The 27,973-nt window shown below is 48.0% G+C and overlaps 1 protein-coding gene across 1 annotated transcript in view; it reads left to right on the forward strand.

The window, feature by feature from the left end:
* mpped1 (metallophosphoesterase domain containing 1) overlaps positions 1-14,165 on the forward strand; it is a 53,968-nt gene extending 39,803 nt beyond the window's left edge. Inside the window, exons 5-7 of the mRNA XM_079335414.1 lie at positions 6,116-6,231; positions 11,663-11,776; positions 13,041-14,165. Coding sequence (XP_079191540.1) covers positions 6,116-6,231; positions 11,663-11,776; positions 13,041-13,159 — 349 coding nt within the window. The 3' untranslated portion in view covers positions 13,160-14,165. The remainder of the gene's footprint in view (positions 1-6,115; positions 6,232-11,662; positions 11,777-13,040) is intronic.
* The last annotated feature ends 13,808 nt before the right edge of the window (positions 14,166-27,973 follow it).

Genomic DNA, 27,973 nt, shown 5'->3' on the forward strand with positions numbered 1-27,973 from the left:
CTCTGATCCTTCGTCCTCGTTAAAACCTGGCACCTCGTACAACCCCAGATTTTTGGCTCGACTGCCGCAGAGTTTGGCTCGCTGAAGTCTGTCACTGACTAAATGACAGAGCGAGTGAAGAAATTACACCATCGAAGTCTTTAATGTTTGGACTGGATGTTCGTTTGAATGTCTCGTAGTAAACATCATCCTCAGCATCATCCTCTACTAAGGCTGGCTGCACACTCCACGGTGCAATTTGACCCCCAAAAATCTGGGGGCGTGGCCCAATTCAGAGCTCGTCACAACCAATGATTTGCCCAAATTATCCTCAACTGTGTGGTGTCAACACGATTTCTGCTCTCGCTCCAGTCAGATCCTCCGAGAGCTCAAATCACGAGTATTGAAAAGAATGTTTATGATCAAGCTTCATCCGATTGGAAGATACCTGAGCAGACCAGGAAGTGTGTGAAACGGGAAGCAGCGTCACTGTCACAGTGAACATAAACACAAACTGAGCGCCGAGCCGAGTGCAGGAGCAGCGCTCACACAAGGTGATGAAACTGCATTACATGAGAGAGAGAGAGAAGCAGGCGCCGGCCCCCTGAGGTGGAGCGACAGGTGGTCTCACCTGCAGAGTTTTCAGAGTCGACCTCTATTCCCCAGAGCTGGGGGGGGCGCCGCCGCCTCGGGGGAACACCCGCCTCCTCCTCGGTGCTTTTTTTAATTGAAAACGACTCCCTGATGAGGATTCCTCACGATGAGGATGTAAAGACTCGGTGGAGATCAGGCATACGAAGATTAGAGACAAAAAACAGAAATATTTTATGAAAATGCTCAAAAAAAAAAAACCCGGTATGAAGGATCTTTATTTATGTGCTGCATAAACACAGAGGAAGCATCAGTGTGTGTGTGTGTGTGTGTGTGTGTGTTCAGCCTGCCGCGCTGCCTCCCAAGCTGTTATTAGGGTCGTTAAGTCGTGAGTAGTTAATTAAATCTAACAGAGGTGATCACGGTCGAGTGTTTTCACTGCGCCGGAGCTTGTAGTGATTAACAGGAGCTCACATTAAGACGGACCCTGTTACTGTAATCCTCCTCCGCTCACTGTCTCTCTCTCTGCTCCCGCTCTTCATCACCTGCATCCCTTCACACATCTCCATCGAGCAAACAGGAACAGACTCAGTCCCCCCCCCCCCCCCCGCAGAGCATATCCACTGTGGATGTGAGAAAGATTCCCTCTCGAACACTGAAGACATCCTCTCAGAGAGCAGAAGGATCTCCTGGCAGCAGGTCGTTTCCCCGGCTAACGAGGAGAGTGAGGAGGAGATATGAAGAGAGAGAGGAGGCTGGAGTGATGCGTCGGGGGGGGGGGGGGGGGGGGGACGGACAGAGACATGAGAGGAGGGAGAGAGAAGCAGGGATGGGGGCTTCTCAGCCCTCGGCACAGGCTCTCAATGATTCATGGACTTACTCCAGTGATATCAGTAGGCCTGCTTTGGCGAGAAACACTCTCATGAGCACACACACACACACACACACACACACACACACACACACACACACACACACAGATACAGACTGACTCAAAAGTGAAGCAGAGAGCTGAGTGAGTCCATGTCGGTGTTAAATCCTTTTATGCATTTAACATGAAGTGAGAACTTGATTTTTTTCCCTTCTTGTCCTGAAATCTACAGGAAACCCAAAAACACAGAACTTCCCACTTTGGACTTTGCAGACTGAACCGTGCACACTGAGTCCGCTGCGTTTACTTTTCCATTCACTGCAAAACGTTTGCAGTATGAGATGTGAAGTGTCATCATGCAGAGTGATGGAGCAGTGAAGATGAAACATCGGGGGGGGCGGGGCCAAAGTTTGGAGTCAGTGTGCAAACATGGTCGACACGACTGTGGGGCGGCTGTGGGTCAGTTTGTAGAGTTGGTCGTCTCTAACCAGAAGGTCAAGGGTTCAATCCCCGGCTCCTGCAGCTGCACGTCCGATACTCTGCCACGCGTGCGTGTGCGCGTGCGTGTGTGCGTGTGTGTGATAAAAAGCAGTATTTTGAGCACTCTTGTTTCCCTGCCTCGAGCTGTACCTGGGGATCGAGCGCTTCAACACAAACATCTGTCTTCACCTTTTTTTTTAAACCCCATAACAAATACCTGCTCGCCACATCGACACCATTAATATGTTCAACGCTTCCTCCGATTTTCCTCCACGAGAACACAAATCACTTCCACCTCTCTAATCCTTTACCTCATCAAATACAATAAAAACATCATTCAGGAGCGCGGGATATTATCCGTGGAATTACGTTCAGTTAGTGCTGTTTCTCTCTTTCTCTCTCTCCCTCTCTCTCTCTCTCTCTCTCTCTCTCTCTGTCTCTCTCTCTCTCTGTCTCTCTCCCTCCCTCTCTCTGTCTCTCCCCCCTCTCTCTCTCTCTCTCTGTCTCTCTCTCTCTCCCTCTCTCTGTCTCTCTCTCTCTCTCTCTCTCTCTCTCTCTCTCTCTCTGTCTCTCTCTCCCCCCTCTCTCTCTCCCTCTCCCCCCCTCTCTCTCTGTCTCTCCCCCCATCCGTTTCTCTCTCTCTCTCTCTCTCTCCCCCCCTCTCTCTCTGTCTCTCCCCCCATCCCTTTCTCTCTCTCTCTCTGTGTCCCTCTCTCTCTTTCCCTCTCTCTTCCTCCCTCTCTCTCTCCCTCTCTCTCTCTCTGTCTCTCTCTCTCTCTCTCTCTGTCTCTCTCTCCCCCCTCTCTCTCTCTCCCCCCTCTCTCTCTCCCTCTCCCCCCCTCTCTCTGTCTCTCCCCCCATCCCTTTCTCTTTCCCTCTCTCCCTCTCTCTCTTTCCCTCTCTCTTCCTCCCTCTCTCTCTCCCTCCCCTCTCTCTCTCTCTCTCCCCTTCTCCCCCCTCCTTCTCCCTCCCCCCCTCTCTCTCTCTGTCTCTCTCTCTCTCTCTCCCCCCCCTCCTTCTCCCTCCCCCCCCTCTCTCTCTCTTTAAGCAGAGATAATCTCTTTTTAGAAAGTGTGATGCCGACGCCTCCACTCGGCACACGGGCGTCTTCCTGGCACGGTGAGCACGGTGAGGAGCGAGATAGAAACGGTTTGAAAAGAGTGAGTCCTGCTCTCGCCGAGTGATTGATGTGGCCAAATTAAAGCGAGCTGCGGTGCTTCACTTTAGAAAGGACGCCGTAATCCTCGCTTGACAAAATGATCGACCAACTCTCGTTTTAACATGTGCTGCATCTTTTTAATGAGCCTCCAAAGATATCTGAGTTTTAATTAAGAAAGTTTACTTTCAGAAGTTTCATCAGGAGCTTGAAAGCACCGTTGATCAACATGTGCATGGTGAGACCGGACCGGCGATTCTGACAGTCTGAGCAATCAAGACTCCAGTCGTGTGTGAATCTCCTCGCGTTGAGGATTTCTGATGACCTGTTTGAATGTCCGATCAGAATATGCTTCATGATGTTCAGTGAACATCGAACACGCACATCTGGAACTTCTCCCTCCTCCCGTCCTCTCCTCATCAGTCTTTCACTTTGTTGACGCGGCGGCTCTCCGTCCGTCCGTCGCCCTCGAGCCCTCTTTACCGCCTCTCCTCCTCCTCCTCCTCCTCCTCTCATCGCTACAATCAGAGAGAGAATCGGCCGAGCTCATCTCGTTTTAATTGAGACGTCCACGTTAAGACGGACATGAATATTACATCGGCCGGCCTCAATGGTTTAATATTCACAGTTTGAATTATTGAGCGTGTTTTCATCGGCAGTGTCGGATCCTTCGTCACTAATGTTTAGCGTCTGATGTTCGGGAAGTGATGGAATTTTAATCGCCTCTGCTTTAGCCAAAGTAGGCCATTATTTCCCATGATGCAATGCCATGTGTGCTTGACCTGACCTCCCTGAGCCTGTGACCTCAGAGCTGCATCACTTTGAGCTTTCTTAATTAGAGCGAGAGACAAAGAGGGAACGTGTGACAGGTGTTTCTTCTTATCTTTAGTCCTGTGTGTACACACACACACACACACACCATGCACACACACTCACAGACACTCACACACACACACACACACACACACACCATGCACACACACACACACCATGCACACACACACACACACACACACACCATGCACAAACACTCACACACACACACACCATGCACACACACACACCATGCACACACACACACACACACACACACACCATGCACACACACTCACACACACACCATGCACACACACACACACACACACCATGCACACACACACACACACACACACACACCATGCATACACACTCACACACCATGCACACACACGCACTCACACCATGCACACACACTCACACCATGCACACACACACACACACACTCACAGACACACACCATGCACACACACACACACACACACACCATGCACACACACACACACACTCACACCATGCACACACACACACCATGCACACACACACACAATGCACACACCATGCACACACAGACACCATGCACACACACACACCATGCACACACACACTCACAGACACACACCATGCACACACACACACCATGCACAAACACACACCATGCACACACACACACACACCATGCACAAACACACACCATGCACACACACACACCATGCACAAACACACACCATGCACACACACACACCATGCACACACAGAAACACACACACCCACTTACAGACACACACTCACACAAACACACACTCACCATGCACACACACACACCATGCACACACACACACACACCATGCACACACACACACACACCATGCACACACACACACACACCATGCACACACACCATGCACACACACACCATGCACACACACCATGCACACACACACACACACACACACCATGCACACACACACACACCATGCACACACACACACACACACACACCATGCACACTTAAGATGGAAATGATTCTCAGAAGTCCTCGTCTGGTGTTCCACTGAGCGCGGGCGCGTCGGGCGCGTCGGGCGCGTCGGGCAGCGGCTGCAGCGGTAAAGTTGGCGTTTCAAGTGACTGCACTCGGCAATTTAAAAGGGAGCCAGTTGCACGGCAGCGGCGGCGGAAAACATCGTCGCCTGCGGTTGCACTCACTCACACGTGTTGGCGTCTCAGAGAGGAAGATGGATCGGAGTACAGATTGTAAGTGACATGTTAATTTCTTCCCCGTCACTCACGGCCCGAGCGTCCGCCATCAAAGTAAAAGGGACACGAGCCCCCGCCGTCAGGCCGCTCCTTTTCTTCTTCTGCTGCTCTCATTTCTCCCTTTCTTCCTCCTCGGCTTCATGTCGGGGATTGTTCTGGGGTGTGACGGTGATCAAGGGGATGTTCAGTGCTCAGCCGCCCCCGTCTTCCTGGGGTGTGTTTGATTCCCGCTCTTCACGAGCCCCTCGGGGCATCCTCTCATCTCAAAGGTCAAACACACATGTTTAGACACAGAAAGAAAAAAAGGCTGACGGATGTTTGTGTGAGGTGCACACAGAGGAGTGAGAGGTCTCTCTGGATGCAGGATCTTTGTTTTAAATTCATGCCGGGTTTTGATATGCAGTCAAACGCAGCAAATCTAAAAGTTTAGAGCAACCTTCATGAGAAAAAATAAAAATGAAATGGAGTCGAGATTTAGTTAGAAGTGCAATAAAATGTGATGCAGCTATAAAGACATTTAAGGAGAGTTTAAAGAGCTGCATAGAGACCATACATGTGCATTTAAAGATATACAGTACTGAGGGCTTGTGAGTGAGTGGGGAATGACGTGCAGGACAGAAGCCGCAGGACAGAACCGAACCCGAGACATCGGCTTTGAGGACGATTTCCAGTTTCATCTCATTTCATGTCGTATCAGATCAGACATGACGCGATCCTTCATTCTGTTTTCAGCTGTCTGTGATTCTTCTGCAAATGTTGAACGTCGCCTCGGATGTGTTTTAGCCGCTGTGTTTCCAAGTTGCTCCCGCTGCTTTGTCAGAGGAGTATGAATGAATGGGGTTTGTCACTTCTGATGGTCTCTTTACACAGCAGCCTCTACACTCAGTGTGTGAATGTGTAGGTAATGCATCAGTGAGTGTATTAACCCCTCTCTCCCCCCCCCCCCCCCCCTCCTGTGTCTGCAGGCAGCCCTGGTACTACGGCTGGGGCTTCAACCTGCCGCGGGGTCAAGCTCTGCTGGACAAGTGGAACCAGATCCCCGACAACACAGACATCCTGGTCACACACTGCCCCCCGCTGGGTGAGACGCACATTACACACACACACACACACACACACACACACACACACACACACACACACACACACACAGATCATGCATGCTTTGTTCATATTTATAAGCTCACATACTGGCACGTGTTAGGATGCATCACACGTGTTTCAACAAAATGAACATACGAAAACATCAGACGTGTAGGCGTTAGTTTATCCACACACACACACATACACACACACTTTTTCATGCTTCAAAGTAATGAACTTCACGTGATACAACATATAAAATCATTCCATGTACAGATGGATTCAAACCTTAAACAGAGTCACGTGCACGCGTACAAGCACCGCAGCTTGACGTGTGATTCTGCGTGTGTGTGTGTGTACGAGTTAAACACACATACTTGGACTGTTTGAACATGTGTGCAAAAAAAAAAAAAAAAAGCAACATCAAAGTTGAAATGATCTTTCAAAGCCTTTTCAACACAATCAGGAAGGTGTTCCCTCTCAGGTTCACTCCCATTCAAACACAGGGAAGTTATCTCCAGCGTGCCGAAGACTTTGGATCCATTCTTCATGGTGTGTCCGTGAGCACCTGAGAACGGACGGGCCTGTGAATAAATCCACTGATATCTGTGTTACAATGAGAAGCAGTGAAGCAGCACATGATATGGGTCGGCTCTGAAATATGAATGTTATTAAGGCACATCATATGTTCTTCTTTTCTTCTTTCTAAGTTAAAGAGCATCTTTGAAGCCTGCTCAAAAACTCAATTTACATAATGTTCACATCTTTATTATTTGTTTTATTGGTTACTTGACCTACATTAGCTTTTAGCTGAGCTCTTCTGGTCTACAGTGATTTTAAAGCGTTTGGTGAAACATCAAGAAATGAGATCCAAAACGGGCAGAAAAGATCGATATGAGCGAGAGACTTTTTCTGTTGCAGAGTTTTGGAGGTCACGGCACTCAGGACTTGACCTTTATGATCCTCCAAGTTTGCACATTTACACTTTTACATATTCGTAGTGGTTGCATAAAAAAAAAAAAATTGTGAATACATCAATCTGCAGACGCGATGAGCACACACTCCTGGAAATGAAGGAGGTGGCTCTGCTCAATCAGTGTTACTGAGAGGTGAAGGAGTGTGTTCGTGTTCATGAGCCTCATAACTGAACACCTTTCACATTTCACACTCTTGTTTCCTTACAAGCAAGCATTTGAAAACGCACAGATGCTGGCTCGAGAGTGAACTGACATCCTGTGTACACACACACACACACACTCACACACTTTCACACCTCATCTCCCGCTGCAGCTGTGGTGCTCAGGCGAGTGTGTGTGATTGATTTCTGTGTCTGAGTCTCGGCTGCGAGCGCGGGCGTTTATTTTCCATTCAGCTTAGCGAAGTGTCTCCAGCTATCTGCTCGTAAGCCAGCGGCATATGGAGCAGCTACAGCAGGCTACTAATGCATGAGACACACACACACACACACACACACAGAGAGACGTAAATACTGGAGGGAACGGCATGAGGAAAATAATGCAAAAAGAGACAAAAGTGTAGGAGGAAAAAGTCTTTTTTCACAGGCACCAGAGGTAAGAAGAAGAAGAAATCCACTTTTGAATCATTTTAACAATCGAACAATGGAGGGAAAATGTGAAGAAAAAAAGCAAGATGGTGTTTGTCACTGCTGCATATGCCCCCCATCTTTATGAGGCGTGATAAAGCGGCAGATCACCGGCATACAAACACAGACATATGTTGGTGTTGAGCAAGACTGGGGGGGGGGGGCAGAATGAGAAGGGAGGAGGAAAAGCAAAGTTTGGTTACAGAAGTTGATATTTAAAGTGGGAAAAAATGATCCTAAAATTAGTTTAACCCTTTTTACACAAAGTGGTCAGTAGCATACTGAAGCCTCCGCCCTCCTCCAGAGATGCTCCACTTGTGTTCTCATGATGGAGTCACAGACAAAATCATCTTCTGCTCGAGCTGCACCCACCTGTGTGTCCTGCACTGTTGTGTTAGCATGCTAATGTTAGCGCTCTTTATTTAGCCCATAGCTGCAGTCACCTGTGTGTCCTCCACTGTAGTGTTAGCATGCTAATGTTAGCGCTCTTTTGTTAGCTGGTAGCTTCATGTAAACTGACACAGAATGAGCTAAAAACTCAAATCAAAATCAAATAATCAGTGAGTTTCTTCTTCTTGACTCAAACAGCTTTTATACACAAGGGGAGGAGCCGGCCGTCCCGCCCATGTAAACACAGCTCTGACAACAACACAGCCAGCAGGACTCCAGCTTCTCCCTCACTGGAGACAGTCAGGACTCACACACACATTCACACAGGAGAGACTGGAGTCATGGGATATTTGTGTCACACATTTTTCCTTTAAAGAAAAAAGAAGTCTTTAGTTTATCCAAGCCTTCGATCTCCGATGTTCCACCCTGACTTCAACTCCTTCATTTAAAGTCATAATAAAGTATCAAATATTTATAGTTTGCACACTTCTGCACAGTTACAGACCAAAGGAATGAGCCGAGCTGAGTGAAGTGATTTGAGCCTGATACAAAAAAAAAAAAATCCCAGAGAGAAAGTGAAGTAGAAAAGAAAAGAGTCTCCAGGGACGACTTTGAGATTCTTCCCCACATATATATGTATTTTTTTTTACTACAAGACAGAGTGCTAAAATTTCACTCAAAGCAAAGTTAATGGAGCGCCTCGTTCTCTACAAAGACGTAAAAACCTGCAGTGTGCTCAGCTGGCAGTGAATCAGTCGTGCTGCTAAAGTCATACAATCGACTTCTTTATCCTCTAAATGTACCTGCCTGTGAAAAAAAAAAAAAAAAACACCCACTTTAAGTATCAGCTTCAGTATAAAGAGCCTTAAATGTGGAAGTCTCTTCTTTTACAAGCCTTGGGAGACGCTGGAAGTGAAGTGAGAAGTTACGAGGGCTTTGTGTGTCTCGGGGTATTTTGCTCTAATGTGCCGTTTGTTTCGGAGCAGCTGCTGCTTTGGGCACGGAGCCTGTTTTCCTCTTTTTGTCTCACGTTGCCTCTCTGTCTCTCCCCTCTGCCGTTAGCTTCCTCCTCACAGCCAGATTAAGACGCCATATTCTCCCTGTTTTCTATCACGCCGTCGTGAAGACACGCCGCCTTCCTCGCCGCAGTGCAAACCAACGTTTGACTCTCACCCCGTTTTATCTTCACCTCCAATCTTTATTGTTTTTAAATTATTCAGGAGGAGACGTCTTTGGCCTCCAGTAATGAATGAACAGTGATTTGTTGTCCACTCGTCCGTCCCCTCCGCATGACCTTCGCTCCAGTCTCGCTCTAAACATCACCTTTGTGTTTTCTCCTGCTGACCACGAGTGTGTTTGCTGGTTGATAAAAGCTTCAGCTGCAGACTCAAACGTCTTGCTTGTTCCTTCATCTTGTTTGTTTCTCTACATTTATTATTTATTTTTTACCTCCTTGCTTCTTTTGTCGCGTCCATTTTTCCCTTTTTGTCCTTCTCGTGTTTTTCCTCCGCAGCCTGCGTTTGTGTTTGAATGTTTGCAGACGGTTTATTTCATCAGAAAAAGATTTTGATGCTTTTTTGAGGTAAAAAAAAAAATCTGTTAAACTTTTTCATCCATAGCTTGATTATTATTATTTTTACTTTTTTTTTTTTTTTTGCAGTGAAAATAAAAACACACCTCATACTCGTCGTCACCAGTTTATTTATACAAACAGTTTTGGTCCAGGTTCAGAGAGACTGAAAGGCAAAGCAGCAGTAGCCTGCAGGATTTTTCCTCTGTGATTTAATATCCTGCTCACCTACTTCACGAGGTAACAGGATGTGCAAACAGCTCCTTTAAAAGCTCTTTTTACACACACTGTGAGATCACTCTGCGCTGCGAGGCTGAGCGGCCGTCTGAATTTAGCTCTTTCCGTTCAAACACGAAGCCGACTAAAAACTGTGATGTGTGTTTGAATAAACCTGCAAATTACAGTGAAATGATCCGTTTGTGTTTCTCAACATTAATTCATTTGAAGAACAGCAAAGACTCCGAGTCAGTATTTAGTGTTTATTCGTTGACTTGAACGGGGACAAAAAGAAAAGCATCAGTCTCTCTAAAGAGAAGAGATGCAGTCATGCACAGAGCTCAAACATGTTTCTCTGAGATGAAACATTGATGCTGATTGGTTCAGTGAAGTGAAAGTGCAGAAGTTTGTGTAAAGTACAGACATGTGATCACTCCTCACCTTTTCCAAACTTAAAATCACATCTTGAATATTAAATAATAAAGTTGCTCCGTCGTCGTCTCGTGATGCTCCAGAATAAAACTCCAGACCTGCAGGAAAGACGTCCCCGTTCTGTCGATTCGCACGAGAAACGCCTCGAAGGACTTCCTGGTCTTGGTTCACAAACCCAAGTCAGGTGTGTAGTCTTCAATGGGGGGGGGGGGGGGCAGTCCTGCTCCTCGTACAGATAATCACATGTATACAGCTTTATGAACGTGCTGACTTCAGAGCAGCTGCTCAGGCGGGTTTATAATCAACCCAACATGTTGTTAGATGTCTCTTTAACGGCTCACGTCTTACATCCTGCAGACCTGACAGGTGCACGTTCGATGAGCGTATTGATGCCTTCAGAGGAGGAACACAATCATTCAAGTTGACCTACAAGTTCTGCTGCTCCGGTTCAAAGCCGGAGTCTCTGCGTGTGAAATCAAAGACAGAATCTAATGGGCAAATGTTGGTGTTTGCTGAGATGCTCGGAGGACGCCCGGAGGACTCTTTGTTTGCCGACGTATTTTATCGAGTCCTTTTGTTCCCTGTGCTCCGCTCTTCTCGTCTCTTTTGTGTTTGCTCTCCTCTTCCTGTCTGGGCAGAGCGACAGAAGCTCGGAGAGACACGCGCTCCTCCGTCTTTTTTTATTTCTCCGACTTGATGCTTTTATTGACTCAGCATCAGCGGCATCCGTCGCCGCCGAGCAGCCACTAAATCATACACACTCCTCGCTTCATCCTTGTCACACACACTGTGAGGTCTGCATCTCTGTGTGTGTGTGTGTGTGTGTGTGTGTGTGCCTGTGATTGATCTTTATTTTTCTATAGCCGCTTTCTAACGCGCCTTTTTCTCTTTGTGCTGCGATGTGCAGTTTGCCGTTAGACGACGAGTCTGAAATGGAGAGCTTCATTTTCAAATGTGATTTATTGTTTTTTTGAAGGGAGAGGAAATGTACATCCCTCCTTAAAGACACATTCAGCATCCGTCATACTTTAGATTCTGCTCCTGAATGCTCTGGATCTGATTGGACCAGAGAAGGTAGGCGGGGCTTTGAAGGCCGTTTTGGACGCCCCTGGGTTTGCCAGATATGAGAGCAGTTATTGCAGCGATGGAAGCAGGTGACAGAAGACTTGAGTGTGTTTTGGCGTGAGGTGTGTTTGATTCGCGTGTCCTTGTGTGCAGGATTTCTGGACTGGGTACCGAAGAAGATGCAGCGTGTGGGCTGCATGGAGCTGCTGAACACGGTGCAGAGGAGAGTCCAGCCCAAGCTCCACGTGTTCGGACACATTCATGAAGGTAGGTTCTGCTGATGACGCTCGCTCCTCCTGAAAACAAGCCAAACAAGACGCTCAGATAAAAACACACACGGCGTGCACGAGACCTCACACGGCGTGCACGAGGCCTCACACGGCGTGCACGAGGCCTCACACGGCGTGCACGAGGCCTCGCACGCCTGTGCCTGACATGATCGACGTCTCTATAGAATGACAGCAGAGTCAGACGGATGCTGCGTCACCTTTACCCTTTGTCCTCACTCTGACTCCTCACACGTGAGAGGCTCCTGTCAGACGGGGATTCAAACCAGCAACCTCCTCGCTGTGAGGCGAGGTTGGTATTTGTTTCTTGAAAGAATACAGTTAATATATTTAAAGCTCAAATAAAAGCTTTGAAGTGAAGGGAGAAGCTGCTTCTGTGGTCACACACTTCTTTAGAGCTCGCTCTTCATTTCATTAGATTATGAAAAAAACAGGATGCAGACGAGCGATCAGGCCGTGTGACCGTATGAAGATGCTGTTCTGCTTTTTTTGAACAGGAAATGATTAAAGCACATCAGCGAGCGAGGGCAGAGAGGCCGCCTCCCCCGGCTGGAGATGAGCTTTTTTTCAGGGTTATCAGGTCAGCGCGGAGCCCCCCCCCCAACCCCCGTCACAGAGGACCAGATTAGAAACTAGATCATATTTTATAACGTGAGAAAAAAAAGAAGAGTTCTTCTTCTTCATTATCATCAGGAGGAGAGGAATTCATCCAGACATAAATTATCCTCGCTGCCTTTTTGTATTCATGGATTCCAAATCTAAAAAGGAGCAGCGCGGACCGACGGAGTCGAGTTCCAAGAGCTGCTGAAAGTGACACCTACACTTAACAAAATCACTGATGGTGCACAGTCAAACTGCACTACTTTTTTTTTTTTTTTTTTTTGGAGATGGTTGTTAACTTATGCTCGACAAAATGGTCACACTCTCAGTATGTGCCATTTGGAAGGAACGCTGCTCCAAAGTGGCTCTCGAGCACAGATTCTTTTTAGCTGTAGTGGTGTTAGTGTCACACTCTCGTGCATACATTCGCTCTTTGTGGAGACGAAGGCGAGCTGTGATACTAACAGCTTTAGAAGCACAGTTGTCTTTTTTTGTTTTTATTCTCCAGAGTCACGTCGCGTACGTCCTCCAGTATGAGCTCCACATTTAATCCTGCTCTGCTTCCTGTTCATGAAACAAACTTTAAATCTTTCAATCCGAGCTCTTTGTTCTAAAATGTGTTTGGTGACGTTCTTCTTCTTCAGGTTACGGCATGATGACGGACGGCACCACGACGTTCGTCAACGCCTCGGCCTGCACCGTCAACTTCCTGCCCATGAACGCACCCATCGTGTTCGACCTGCCCAACCCTCGCACCACATGACTAGAGGAGGCCGGCTCCAAAGCCCCTCCAGCCAATCAGGAGAAGGAAGCCCGGAGAGGTAGGTGAGGTTGGTGGGCGAGCACGAAAAGCGAGATGTGTAAATAGGAGGCGAGGAGCGTGCGGTTTAAGGCGACGCGGACTGTGTGGAGACGGAGCCGAGTCACTTCTCATGTCATTTCCATGTGCCAACTTTTTCTTCATCTCAACGCTGAGAATGAAAACGGACAAACGGCCGGGAGGAAAGACGTTTTCCTTACTGCACTGACAATCTTGACTTTGCTCTGAAGGAGACGAGAGAGACTTTTATTTCTCTTCAAAGCGAGACTGACTGCAAACATCTGACTTCGAGCTTGACGGGAGTTTTGCTTTTTGCAGCCCTGGAACTTTTCTCTCCCTCTCAGTTTTGAACGTTGATTTTCCATCTTTTTTTCTTCCTCCTGTTTCTCCGCCCTCCTCAGGCGTTGTGTGGTTATTTTCTCTATTTTTTTTTTTTTTTCTGCAAGTGTATGTGTGAGATCAAAGCGAGCGTGTGAGGGCAGCGAGAGGTCTCTGCCAGAGGCGTTTAGAGAGTCGGGATGTCAAACGTGTTGACACCGCTCCCCCGGGCCTCATTACGGCCCTCATCAGCCTGTTAGCGGAGGACGCGCAGGAAACCACCAGCTGCACTTCTCCCTCACTTTCCTTTTCCTCGCCTCTCAATGTTTGATGGCGTGGAGCTCAGATTTGTATGGAGGATTTCAGGCTTTAGCACAAGGTGCTACATGCTAACGGTGATTGAACATTTGATCCTCTCTGAGAGGAGCGAAGCTGTAACTTAATGTACTGTAACGATGTAAATGTTCTCTGTCAGTGTAAAGACAAAATACCTTTTCTTCAACATTTCCAAGTTGTTGCGATGCTTTTCAAAGAATCCTTGTTCTTATTTGTGTGTTCATAATCCTAGGTAATGTAAATGCTTATTATTGTGTTTCTTCTTCTCTGTGAAGCAGGTCGGCCCCGAGCGTCACGTCTTGTGTTTTTAAAAACAGAGCTCTTATTTACTCTCGCCTTACTTTGCTCCGTTTTCTCAATGAAGAGATTCTGAATGTGCTCGGCATAGCAAGAGCGCGTCACACTTTGATCCTCCGACATCATGTCTGAACGCTCCCCGAGGCTGCGCTTTACTCGCCTCTGCAGCACGTCGGCGCTCATTCTGCCGCCTCATGTCTTAATGCTTCCAGCACGGAGGAAGAGGAGGGCGGGAATTTAACACGGAGCGTGGAAGAAGCCGTGTCTGTGGAGAAGTGTGGGAGGTGGTGCAGCTGTTAGAAATGCACGTTGACGTACGGCTCCTGACAGAGCTGGACGTTTGAGCTGCTTCGCTCTTATTAAAGGTCAATGTTCAAGGTCAAGTTTAGACGACGGATCAGTTAAAGGAAGCAAAACGTTCAATCGTAGTTATAGATCGAGTTATCAGAAGAAATGTAACCTGAGCATCACGCAGTGTTGACGTCCCTCATCAGTTCTGTCTAGACGCGTGGGGGGAAAGCAAACAAAGAAGGCGGCTGTGATGGAGGTGGTCAGCGTGTTTGTCCTTTGATAATTCTGAGTGATACTTCAAGATAAACTTGAAGGATCTTATCGTGTGCGAGGACGATATGCTGACAGTCTGATGCTTTTTATTTCTTTTAACCTGCAACTCCAGATGAGTCTTAGGTGAAGAAAAGAACGTGTGTTTCTGCAGTCTCAGCAGTTTGTAAACTCAACATTCAAATGTGGCCCCTCCTCCTCCTGAAGCCCCGCCCCCTGCAGGACGTAGTAGAGCAATACCACGGGTAAAAGACAACACAAGGTTCAGCCTGGTTTTAGAAGCAGCTTCATCCTCTCGCTGTTTCTCCTCACTCTCATTAGATTTTCTACGTCCACGTCCGTCAGATTCACCGCTTTGAATTTCCTCCAATCACTGAGCTGTATCCACTCCTAAACTCACCTGCTGCACTCTCATTGGCTGGAGGAAACACACCAGCTCCGCCCACAAACGTCCCGAGTCAACCAGAACAAATCAGAAGAGTAAAATCCAGTCAGAGGACAGAGTCTCTGCAGACACAGTCACACAGGTACGGAGGCCCAGAAGGGACGAAGAGCAGCTTCACTTTAGAATGCATTTTATTTTGAAGGGACAAAGTCGCTGCTTTACTTTAGGATGTATTCTATTTTGAAGGGACAAAGTCGCAGCTTCACTTTAGGATGTAATTTATTTTGAAGGGACAAAGTCGCAGCTTCACTTTAGGATGTAATTTATTTTGAAGGGACAAAGTCGCAGCTTCACTTTAGGATGTATTTTATTTTGAAGGGACAAAGTCGCAGCTTCACTTTAGGATGTATTTTATTTTGAAGGGACAAAGTCGCAGCTTCATTTCAGGATGTATTTTATTTTGAAGGGACAAAGTCGCAGCTTCACTTTAGGATGTATTTTATTTTGAAGGGACAAAGTCGCAGCTTCACGTTAGGATGTATTCTATTTTGAAGGGACAAAGTCGCAGCTTCACTTTAGGATGTAATTTATTTTGAAGGGACAAAGTCGCAGCTTCACTTTAGGATGTAATTTATTTTGAAGGGACAAAGTCGCAGCTTCACTTTAGGATGTATTTTATTTTGAAGGGACAAAGTCGCAGCTTCACTTTAGGACGTAATTGTCAGGAAAAAGCTGCTGACTCGCCTCGTGTGACAGCAGCCACAGACAGAATCTTCCTGATGGTCTGGTTTTTGTGGGACATCAGGATTTATCTCCGTCAGTTTAAAAAGTCCCCACAGCAGCTTTAAGATGTTTTCAGGGTTTTTGGTCTTCAACCAGACGGCGTTTAAAACGTCCTCCTGTCAGTCAGGTAACGCTCGCTCTGTCATTGTTTATGAGACACAAACAGTTGCACCGCTCTCCTCACTTCACTAATTGGTTCTGATGGATCTGAAGAACATGTGACGCTTCTTTGTTGAAACCTGGCACTCGGAAAAATCCGCCCTGCTCTTCAAAGCTGCAGGAAGTGTGGAGACTTCAGATCAGGGTTACATGGTTTGAATGTTTGTTTGTTTGTTTGTTTCTGCGCTTGAATGAAAACCAACTTAATGACGGCCGATGAAGGAGAGGAAGAAAAGAGAAACTATTAAAAACCAAAATGTTTGTGGGGAACCTTCATCTCTTGAGTTTCCTGAAAGCTGTCTGTGTGTTTCTGCTCGACTCTCCTCATTTGGGCGTCTCCACTTTGATGCTCTCCTGCTTCACGAGCCGTCTTATGTGTTTCCTGTTTTTTACAGAGAGAAAAAAAAAAAAACGAAGTTCTGTAACTATTTATTGGTTTATTTCTTGAGGCATGCTTAAAGGAGTTAATGACTCCTGCTACTCAGACAATCTGCACATGAAGTGAGACGCGTACTGTTTGAAAAGAGGACGCCGTCCGCACGTGACGGGATGATTGACAGCTCAAAGCAGACAGACGATTGATGCGGGGACTTTTTAAAGGAGTATGAACAAACTTTCTACCTGCTGGATCCTTTTTATTTCAACATGAATGCTTCAGCAGAAACTTCAGGTGTTTTTTTTTTTTTCTTTTTTGGTTTTTTCAAATAGACGTGTTGAATTTTGGAATAATGTGTTTATGAGATGTTGTGTTTGTACGGCGGAGAGTTTGGGACACATTAAAGAGAAAAAGGAGAGAAAGCCATGAATGAAGTGATGCTCACAGAAGAAACTTGTGACTTCCTGTGTTCCTTGAACCAGCCTCTAGTGGACACTCGAGGAACTGCAGCATTTTTGCACTTCCATTGGAGCAGATCGCAGGGGACAGGAAGTCAGACACATGGGTTTTATTTTCAGAATAAAACACTCTGTGTGTGTGTGTGTGTGTTGACGTGTTTATGAAGGTTTCATAGCACGAACATGGAGAACCCCGCCTGTCGGCTTCCACGGACGAGGCAGCACGGAGTCGTACCGTATCTGGAGGACGTTCTGCGTCACATAAAATGCATCCGTATGTTCGATCTCCTCTGTTCTCCCATTATGACGAGAAACTCAGGTTGATTCAATCGTTTTTTTTTCTGTAAGGGTTCGGCTTGGTAAGTCTTTTTTTGTGTTTTGACCTGCAGCCTTTCTCGACACTGAACGCATCGAGGCGGGGCTTTAAAATGTGAGCTTAAATTATTGGCACGATGTCGACGTCTCTTTCTCTCTCATGTGACCCTCGCTCTCCGTCATGATTCTGCTGTCGTTGTTGTTTGGAACGTTTTCTTTCAGATTGTGAAATAAAAAAATGAAAACCCGACGGCGGCGAGGTGCGGCTGTGTTGCTCCTGGAGACGACTCTAAAAATGTAAAATACTTCTTTTTTTTTTGTCTTTCTTTCTTTCTTGGAAGTTTCTGCCGGTTCTGAGAGATTAATCGACCGACTGAATAAAAACCTTATCTGTGACCTTGATTCCTTCTTTTCCTTCCTTTTGTCTCTGCTCTAATTATTATTTCTTCTCCTTAAGCAGAAAAATTAGAGGCGACGAGGAAAGTTTCCCCCCGTCCTGCTTCTTCTGCTTTTGTTCCGATCAAAGGTATCTGTGTCTCGTATCAATTATAGCGCCCGGAGCAGAGAGTTAATTTCCAGTAGCTAAACCCTCGCCGCTCCGTCTCCGCGTCCCGTTTTGTTCCACAGGTCTTCCACACCTCTGCACAATCTAATGAGAACTCTCCTTCAAATAATTACATTAGTAATCCCAGGGGGGAGCGGCTCATTTATTCACAGCCATTAATACTGCGGGCTTTCATATACTCGTGTTTCTGCCTCTCCAACCTAAAAAGCTTCTTTCCATTTGCACACCTCTCGCTCCTCTCTCCTCGTTTAATGGTTCCCAGCTCTCTGCACGTGTCTCTCCTCCCCCTGTGCGACCCGTGCGTCTTGCTGCAGCAGCGTTTTTCCCTCCAGATGAACGAACGCCGCACGCCTCGTCGTCCCGTCTGAACAGAAGATGCACGCTGTGATTCCTTTACGGGATTGGCTGAAGCTCATCCTTTCATTCCCAGCCCTCCGCCCCTCGCTCACCTTCCTCAGCACCTTTTGTACTCCTCGACGCGCTTCTCATCTGGATCTATGGAACGAGCGTTCAGAAGCTCCAGCACGTACAGCAGAGCGCCGCGGGGGTCCTGATGAGTGTTCCCCCTCCACACCTTAAAGAACCGCTTCGACTTTTTGTTTTTATGGTTTTATTTCAATTACAGCACTTTGAGATTTCCATCAAATCTGCCTTGTAAATAAAAGGTTTTATAATTATTATTTCAAAGAGAGGCACTCGATCGATCTCTCTTTATTCGACCAATCAGGGAGGGCCGAGAGGCGCCAAGCGTGCTGTTCACTCTCGTATTTCAGTCGTGTCGGACAGAAGAAATCTTTTAGTGTTGTGACAGTTTTCCTTTAAACAAACCTCAAGTGCTTCGGAGTGAAGACGGAGAGATGATGGCGTGCGACAGAATGAAGGAGGACGGGTGACCAGTAAAGCTGTTTCATTATCATGGAAGATTTTAACTCCTGTGTTATTAAAAAAGATTCAGTTAGATGTGCATATTTGGCTCCAGAGGTGAGGAGATCTATTTAACCCCTCGCTCCGTTTCTGTGCAGTAAAAAGTGACGGAGCAGCGGACGTTGTTTAGCAGACTGTTGTCATGGAGACGGGACGGACGTGCTGCACTTTACACGGGGTCGACGAAGTGAAACTGGAGCCATGATGTGATCTGGATGTTTGAGTTCAGCTGCTTCATGTTCAGAGTTATTGTTGAAGTTTTATCAAACTTCACGGACTCCAGACGATGGACCTGGACGCGTCACTTCATCCTGAACTCTCAGTGGGGGTTTCTGATCTGGTGTCAGCGCAGAAACGTCCACAGGAAGTGGTCATAGCGGATCGTTCCTGTGGTGTCGGCGTCAAAAAAAGAGCTCAGGTGGAAGAACTCCTCCTCCGACAGATTCACGCCGAAGTGGCGAAGCACCTGCAGGGAGAGAACGGCCAAGTTAGTGTGTGTGTGTGTGTGTGTGTGTGTGTGTGTGTGTGTGTGTGTGTGTGTGTGTGTGTGTGTGTGTGTGTGTGTGTGTGTGTGTGTGTGTGTGTGTGTGTGTGTGTGTGTGTGTGTGTGTGTGGAGATGTCGTCCCTAACCAGGCTGCTAATTGTTTCCATCGATTGACTCGCCGCGTGGCGCCGCCCTCCTGGGTTAACGTGTCAGCGCGCCTTCTCTCAACCTTCAGCTTAATTGAACAATTAAAATGGCTGATATGCAGGTACGTGTGTGTGTGTGTGTGTATACGTGTGTGTTTGTACATGTGTGTGTGTGTGTGTGTGCAGCGTCCTCCAGACACTTTGATAAGTGACGTGTGCAACGTGAGAAGCCGTTTGTCTTTGCGTGTTTTACTCGCTCCAGGTGGCGCTCTGCAGCTGAACTCACCTTCCTGAAATCCTGCACGGAGACGCTTCCTGTGCGGGCGCCGTCAGACGCCAGGAAGCCGCGTCTGATGGAGGTCCAAGAGGAGCGAATCACGTCGTAGATCCGCAGCATGACGTCCACGCAGGATCTGCTCAGAACACCCCGGCTCGTCTGAACCAATCCAAGGATCCCATCGAGTGGCGCCCGACCGGGAATGTGCGAGCGGTGAAGGAGAACAAAACGTGTTTATAAATCTTTGATCATTTCAGCAGGTTTTTTATGACTTTGAGAACACACACGCCGTCTCAAGAGGTAAGACGAGACTAGAAGAGGCGGAGCCAAGATGGCGGATGAGTCCAACGCCATATCGAAACTACTCGTTAACCTCAGTTTAAGCAAAACGTAATAAAGCAGCAGAATGAACTGAACCAAGACGAATCACAGAGCGGTCCGAGGAGTCGTGTTTTTATGGTCGGAGAGGCAAAAGTTAGAGAAGAGAAAAAATGGTGCGAGAGCCAGTTTCCTGTTTGCAGTTTAAAAAAAATCAGTTGTTGTTTTCGAGCAAACAAAAGCTGAAGTTGTGCACGAGCGCGAGCAGAAGCGGGTGTTACGCAGTAAATGACAGTGTCATCGGCGTAGCATAGAAAGCAGACTTCGGAGAATTCTGTCCAAGAGAATTTGGGTCAGAAGAAAATGATGGATATGAAAGCTGTCACGTTATCAATAATACTTCGACAGCTGAGACTCCCAACAAAATGCTTTTTGTTTTTCGATAAGGACGTTTTGTCTTTAAACTCGTCCACAGACACCATCGAGTCCGAGTCCTTGCAGGGGGTCTCTTCAAATTGTACGCAGATGGTGGGATCGGTCGAGACAATGCAGGTCTTTGTGAATCCAAAAGTTGCTTTGGAAGGTTGCAGCTCGCGGGTTGCCAGATTAGGCCCTCACCCACTCGCTCCACTGAAGCTTGGGGCTGGGCTTAGTGGCTCAGCGGGGGGTTCTTTTACTGCGTGCCCACCCGTGTGTCATTGTTCAAAGCTTCATATACACCTCCACGTGCCAAAAAGAAAAAAGCACCGCAAAGCACCAAACTCGCCCGTTTTGCTTGTCACGGGAGGCGACAGTCGAGAGCCTGAGGGTGGGAGGTCCCCGCTGAGTTTACACAGTCTGGCAACCCGCCTTCGCCCGTCACCTCCTCCTCATGTTCCAGAGACACCAGCTCTCCAATTCACTGTAACCCAATCGAAACGTACAGCCAATAACAGCACAATGGATCAGAGCTTAAAGAGAGGAGAGGGACTCGTCTGAGACGTGCTAATCTGCAGCTCAGCGTGACGGCGTGGAGCTGAAAGTACACAACTCGCCACAGGCTTTCATTAACGTGGACGCACGGACCTCCTGCTCGCCACGTCCAGGGCAGGTGATAAACGCAGGTGATACCCGTGGCGTGAGAGAGTGGGCGGGGCCATGAAGCTTGAGCGGGGTTTCTCTGCTCCGTGTGAGCCTGTTTATCTCGCAGGTGTCGTTTTCCAACAGTTGCGTAAAACGATTTTATTCGTGTCGTAGAAACTGTTACAAAAGAATCTTCCTCCTTCGACTTTTTTACCCATCTGCCCCGAGAAACATTCAGCTGATGACGATCCAAGAAAGTTTTTGTCTCAAGTTGAACACTTTGGCCGCCCACCTTCTCTCTCTCTCTCTCTCTGTCTCTCTCTCTCTCTCTCTCTCTCTCTGTGTCTCTCTGTCTCTCTCTCTCTCTCCCTCTCTGTCTCTCTCTCCCTCTCTGTCTCTCTCTCTCTCTGTCTCTCTGTCTCTCTCTGTCTCTCTCTCTCTCTCTCTCTGTCTCTCTCTCTCTCTCTCTCTCTGTCTCTCTGTCTCTCTCTGTCTCTCTCTCTCTCTCTCTCTCTCTCTGTCTCTCTGTCTCTCTCTGTCTCTCTCTCTCTCTCTCTCTCTCTCTCTCTCTCTCTCTCTCTCTCTCTCTCTCTCTCTCTCTCGGTGCATGCTGGGAGTGAGCGGTGTGAGTGAGACGCTGAGCGTTTGAGATTTTTTGACGTTTCTTTCTTTCTTAATTTGATTTAATTTAATGTAATTATTGGGTAAAGGGTTCACGTTAAGTTTATTGGTTAGTGTGTGTGTGTGTGTGTGTGTGTGTTTAATCTCCTGCCGGTGTCTCGCCGGTCGGCGTCTCCAGACGCCATGGTAAATGGAGTCACCTTTGGCCACCTCACGAGGAAGCATGGCATTAAGATCAACGCCAGCTTCCCGTGCAGTGTGGAGGAGATCGGGCTGGCTGTGGGGGAGAAGGTCGGACACGGCAGCGTGAAGTCGGCGGCTCGGATGAACAGTGCCGTGGTCATCTTCCTGGATCAGGTGGAGAAGGTGAACCGCGTGGTGGAGACAGGCATCACGGTGAGGGAAATGTTTGTTCAGGTGACCCCGCTGACACAGCCGTCCACCAGGGTCATCCTGTCAAACGTCCCTCCGTTCATAACCGACGAGTTTCTGAGCAGAGAGCTTTCCAGACATGGGAAGGTGGTGTCCCCCATTAAAAAGATCCTGTCTGGATGTAAGTCTCCGCTGCTGAAACACGTAGTGTCTCACCGCAGACAACTGTTTATGATACTTAATAACCGGGATGCGGAGCTCAACCTCCGCTTCCGTGTTAAAGTAGATGATTATGACTACGTGATTTTTGCCTCCTCGTCGGCAATGAAGTGCTTCGGTTGTGGTGAGGAGGGACACACCGTGAGTGCCTGTCCGAAAGCCGGGGATCCGGCTCCGCCTGGCCGGGAGGTGACCCCCGGCCCTGTGGCGGGGTCTTCCGCTGCTCCGCCGGTGGCAGCGGAGCGGCGGGGGGCCGCCGCCCCACGGCCCGCGGCCGCAGCGGACATTTCATCTGCTGTGACCCGGGCTGTGGCGTCCGAGCGGCCGATAGAGGAAGCGCGCTCCGCGCTGCCTCTCTCCGCTGCTGTGCCCGACCTGGAGCAGGGGGGGGTGAGTATGAATGATGTGTCCGACCTGGAGCAGGGGGGGGGGGGTGAGTATGAATGATGTGCACAGTGTGAGTGAAAGTGAGCAGAGAGGAGAGACACACGTTTCAGGTGATGTGGTGGAGGGAGAAAAAAAGGATGAAAAAACTACAGAAAAAAATGAAAGTGAAGCACAGGGTGTTAGTGAGTCACAGGTAGAGGGGGGCACGCAGGTAGAGGGGGGCACACAGGTAGAGGGGGGCACACAGGTAGGGGGGGGCACACAGGTAGAGGGGGGCACACAGGCAGAGGGGGGCACACAAGCAGGGGGGGACACACAGGCAGAAGGGGACATACAGGTAGAGGAGGCAGGTGGGGGGAGTACTAGTCGTACTTGGGGAGAGCAGGTAGAAGAGGCTGAGATGGAGGATGAGGAGGAGGAGGAAGAGCCTCATATAAAGAAACCTGCTCCTAAGCGGAGAAGTACAAGAAAACTAAAGTTTGTAAAAAAAAGCAGTAGGAAGGAGGAGGACAGTGAAAGTGAGTGTGTCTCTGACAGCAGTGACATCCCTCCTCCTAAAGTCACAAATAGCCAAAAGAAGAGACTATACACTCCGGAAAAAATCAGAACATTTTTAATCAGAACATTTAATAAAAAAATAAACATTGAGGATTATTTCCCAGACTTGAATATGTTCTCAATGTCAGTCTCGCACCATATGAACAAGAAGGAGGAGCCTGTTTTTGACGAAAAGGAGGTCTATAGATTAGTAAAACTTGTGCATAGAGCCAACAAGCAACTGGAAGAAAGGGATAAAAGTCAAAGCCAAGCTCTCCAATGTGTTTTTTAATTAATTTATTGGTTTTTATTTTATTTTTAAATCTCTTTCTTATGGATAATTTTAAAGTAGGTAGTTTAAATGTAAACGGAGCCAGAGAGCCCAAAAAAAGAGCCGCCATTTATGAAACAGCCAGGATGAAACACATCGATGTTTTTTATCTCCAAGAAACTCACAGTGATGATCGCAACGAGGCCGACTGGAGGAGAGAGTGGGAGGGGGAAGTCATTTTAAGTCACAACACTTCTCTTAGTGGAGGAGTTGGCTTCCTCCTCTCCAAGTCTTTTACTCCGGCCTCACTGGAGGTCGAGCATTTTATCGAGGGGAGGTTGCTTTTAATGAAGGCACGGTTCGACCTTTTTACTGCGGTTTTTATCAATGTGTACGCTCCAACAATCGGTGCAGAGAGGAAGCTGTTTTTACAAACAGTTAATGATGTTTTAAATGGCTGTGCCCCGGAGGATTTTTTATTCTTGGGGGGGGATTTTAACTGTACTGAAAATGCGTCTTTAGATCGCAACCATGCAGAGCCGCATCCAGTGTCCCAACACGTGCTGAGGCAGCTGGTCTGCTCCCACGGCCTGGTGGATGTGTGGAGAAGGATGCATGCGGACTGCCGTCAGTACACATGGTCCCACCTCAGAGAGAGTAGGATCTCCTCAGCTAGGCTCGACCGTATTTATTGTTTTAAGCATCATTTTAATATTGTTAAGATGTGCAGTATTGTCCCTGCTGCTTTTACTGACCATGCTTTGCTTTTATGTCATGTTTTTATTCAGAACATTTTACATAAAAGCGCTTATTGGCATTTTAATTCAGTCTTAACGTTTGATAAACATTTTAAAGAGGTTCTTATTTATTTCTGGGATGTTTTTAGACAGAGGAAGGGAGAGTTTAGTTGTCTTAGGCAGTGGTGGGACCATGGTAAGACAGAGATTAAACTCTTATGTCAGCAGCACACCCTCAATGTCACCAGAGACATCACCAGATCTATGAAGGACCTGGAGACTGATATAGTGGAACTAGAAAGACTGAGCGAGTCCACAGCAAATCGAGGATATATTGAAATCCTCAAAGTCAAAAAGCTAGCTTTAGCAGACCTGTTGGACGGTAAAGTACAGGGTGCACTGGTCAGGTCCCGGTTCCAGGCCATCGCGGAGATGGATGCTCCCTCTAGCTACTTCTTCGGCCTGGAGAAGAGGACCGGGCAGGGGCGAGTGATCCACTCACTTTTAACAGACACAGGGCAAAATCTGACTGAGCCAAGCCAGATCAGGAGGCGAGCTGTCGGTTTTTATTCCAGTCTATACTCAAGCGAGTACGAGGAAGAGGAAGCACTGATAGACGAGTTCTGTTCAGGACTACCTCAGGTCTCTGAAGAGACAAATGAACAGCTCAGCAGGCCGATCGAAATGCAGGAACTAAAGACTGCACTGCAGGGCATGCAGGCGCGGCGTGCTCCCGGCATAGACGGCCTGTCAGTCGAATTTTACAAAGCCTTCTGGGAAATCTTAGAAAAAGACCTATTGGAGGTCTTTAACGAAAGTCTGGCCTCTGGCTCAATGCCCATGTCCTGTAGGAGAGCTGTAATAACTTTGCTCCCTAAGAAGGGTAACCTACAGGACATAAAAAACTGGCGCCCTGTGTCTTTATTGTGTGTGGATTACAAGCTCCTGTCCAAGGTCCTGGCCTCCAGGCTGGGGAGGGCTATGGAGCAGGTCATCCACCGGACCAGACCTACTGTGTGCCCGGCAGGTCCATGGTGGACAATGTCCACCTCATTCGGGATGTTTTGGACGTCTCCGGCTCATTGGGCTGTAACACTGGTCTGATTTCTCTAGACCAGGAAAAGGCTTTTGACCGCGTTGAACACAGTTTCCTCTGGAAGGTTCTGGAGAGGTTTGGGTTCAGCGCTGGCTTCATAGCCCAGATCAAGGTGCTGTACAGGGATGTTGAGAGTGTGCTGAAGTTTAAACGGTGGTCTGTGTGCTCCTTTTAGAGTGTGTCGAGGCGTCAGGCAGGGCTGTGCTCTGTCCGGCATGCTCTACACGCTCTCCCTGGAACCCCTCCTCCACAAGCTCCGCTGCAGCCTGCACGGCTTGCTTTTACCTGCTTTTAACACGAACGTGGTTTTAAGTGCGTACGCGGACGACATCGTGGTTTTTATTGACGGCCAGAGGGATGCAGACCTTTTAATTAGCACAGTTAAAAATTTTAGCAAGGCATCGGCAGCGAGGGTGAATTGGTTAAAGAGTGAAGCCCTCGCTGTCGGTGAGTGGCGTGGAGGCCTCCCAGTTCTTCCTCAGGGGTTAGTCTGGAAGAGGGGTGGGTTTAAGTACCTAGGGGTGTTCCTTGGAACAGAAGAAATTATGAAGAAGAACTGGAGGGCGTCACAGAGAAGCTAGAGGGGAAACTCTCCAAGTGGAGATGGCTGCTCCCTCAGATGTCTTTTAAAGGTCGAGTTTTGGTTTTAAACAACCTTGTAGCATCCCAACTGTGGCACCGTTTAACCTGTGTAGACCCCCCGTCAGGCCTGCTCGCCCAGATCCAGAAGAAAATGGTGGATTTCTTCTGGGATGGTCTACACTGGGTGCCACAGGGGGTGCTGTTTTTAACCAAGGAGGAGGGGGGACAGGGCCTCGTCCACCTGGCCAGCCGGACAGCCACTTTAGACTCCAGTTTTTACAAAAGTACCTCACAGGGCCGGCTGATCTGGTGTGGAGAGATGTGGCCAGCTGCATTCTCAGACGTGCAGATTTCCTGGGCTGGATGCTGCTCTGTTTTTTATTGATTCTAAATTTTTAAAACTAAGTGGGCTGCCTCCGTTTTATCAGGGTGTTTTTAAGTCTTGGGGCCCTTTTTGACTGTAAAAGGTGCCCAAAGGCTGACTCTCTGCACTGGTTGTTGAGAGAACCATTGATCCACAGGGCCAGGCTGGACATCAGCAGCAGCGTGACCCCCGGCCTGACGATGTCCCTGCTAAGAACAAAGACCCTGACCCTGCAGCAGCTAGTGGACGCAGTGGGGCCGGCGCTGGGTGACGCCCGGGGTCTGGGCTCTGTGCTGGGTCTAACATCCGTCCGGGTGGCAGAGAGGCTTCTGGAGCTGTGGCGCCAGAGACTCTCTGGAAAAGAGAGGAGACAACTGGCAGACTATGGCCAAGGAAAGGCCAGACCAGATCCTGCAGACCCTTCCCTGACATCTCCCTGAGCCAGCACCCTGGGGGACCTGACCGGCCCCCTGCTAGCTAACACACACAATGAAAAACTAACGCTGCCATAAAGCTGATAAAAAAACATTGTACACAAACTGTGTGTGAAAGCCATCCACAAGGTCGGACTGTGCAACCGCCCCCCCACTGTGTGGTCCAACAGACTGGGGACCAGCGGAGCGGGCCCCCAGTGGAGGATTTTATACAAACCTCCCCTCAAAAAACGGACTGCTGACCTCCAGTGGAGGATTTTACATGGTGCTGTCGCCTCCAATGCTTTCATCGCTGTTCTTAATCCTGCTGTTTTAAACTCCTGTCCGTTCTGTAACCTGAGAGAAACTGTGTTCCATGTTTTTACTGAGTGTCAGAGGCTCTCCAGCTTCTTCACTCTTTAACATTGGTTTTTAGTTTCTTTAATGTGGTTTTACTGAGAGGGTTTTTATCATGGGAGCTGTTTACAAAAAAGAACAGAAACACAAGTGGCAGCTCCTAAACTACCTCTCAGGAGAAGCAAAGATGGCGATCTACCTGAGCAGGAGAAACCGGGTCGAAAACAGAGACGGACAGGAGGCCAAGGCGGTGTGGCTGACCAACATCCGGGCCAGACTCTGGCTCGAGTTTAGATTTTATAAACACATTGGAGACTTGGACGCTTTTAAACAACGATGGTGTTTTAATGATGTTGTTTGTTCAGTTGTCAATAATGAATTAGTTTTTGCACAAGTTTTTATGACCTGACCTGTCTTTTAAAAAAACAAACTGAAATTTTACTGCATTTTGCACTTTATGAAATTGTAAACAATTGAAATTGTGTAAATAAAGTGCTTTGCAAAAATCAAATCTCTCTCTCTTCTCTCTCTCTGTCTCTCTCTGTCTCTCTCTCTCTCTCTCTCTGTCTCTCTCTCTGTTTCTCTCTCTCTCTGTCTTTCTCTCTCTGTCTCTCTCTCTGTCTCTCTCTCTCTCTCTCTCTCTTCTGTCTCTCTCTCTCTGTCTCTCTCTCTCTGTCTCTCTCTGTCTCTCTCTCTCTCTCTCTCTGTCTCTCTCTCTTTCTGTTTCTCTCTCTCTCTGTCTTTCTCTCTCTGTCTCTCTCTCTGTCTCTCTCTCTTTCTGTTTCCCTCTCTCTCTCTCTCTCTCTCTCTCTCTCTCTCTGTCTTTCTCTCTCTGTCTCTCTCTCTGTCTCTCTCTCTTTCTGTTTCCCTCTCTCTCTCTCTCTCTCTCTCTCTCTCTCTCTCTCTCTCTCTCTCTCGCCCTCTCCCTCTCTACTCTCTCTCTCTCTCTCGCCCTCTCCCTCTCTCTCTCTCTCTCTCTCTCTCTCTCTCTCTCTCGCCCTCTCCCTCTCTCTCTCTCTCTCTCTCTCGCCCTCTC

This window comes from Symphodus melops (assembly GCF_947650265.1).
Source record: "Symphodus melops genome assembly, chromosome: 22".
Lineage (NCBI taxonomy): Eukaryota > Metazoa > Chordata > Actinopteri > Labriformes > Labridae > Symphodus > Symphodus melops.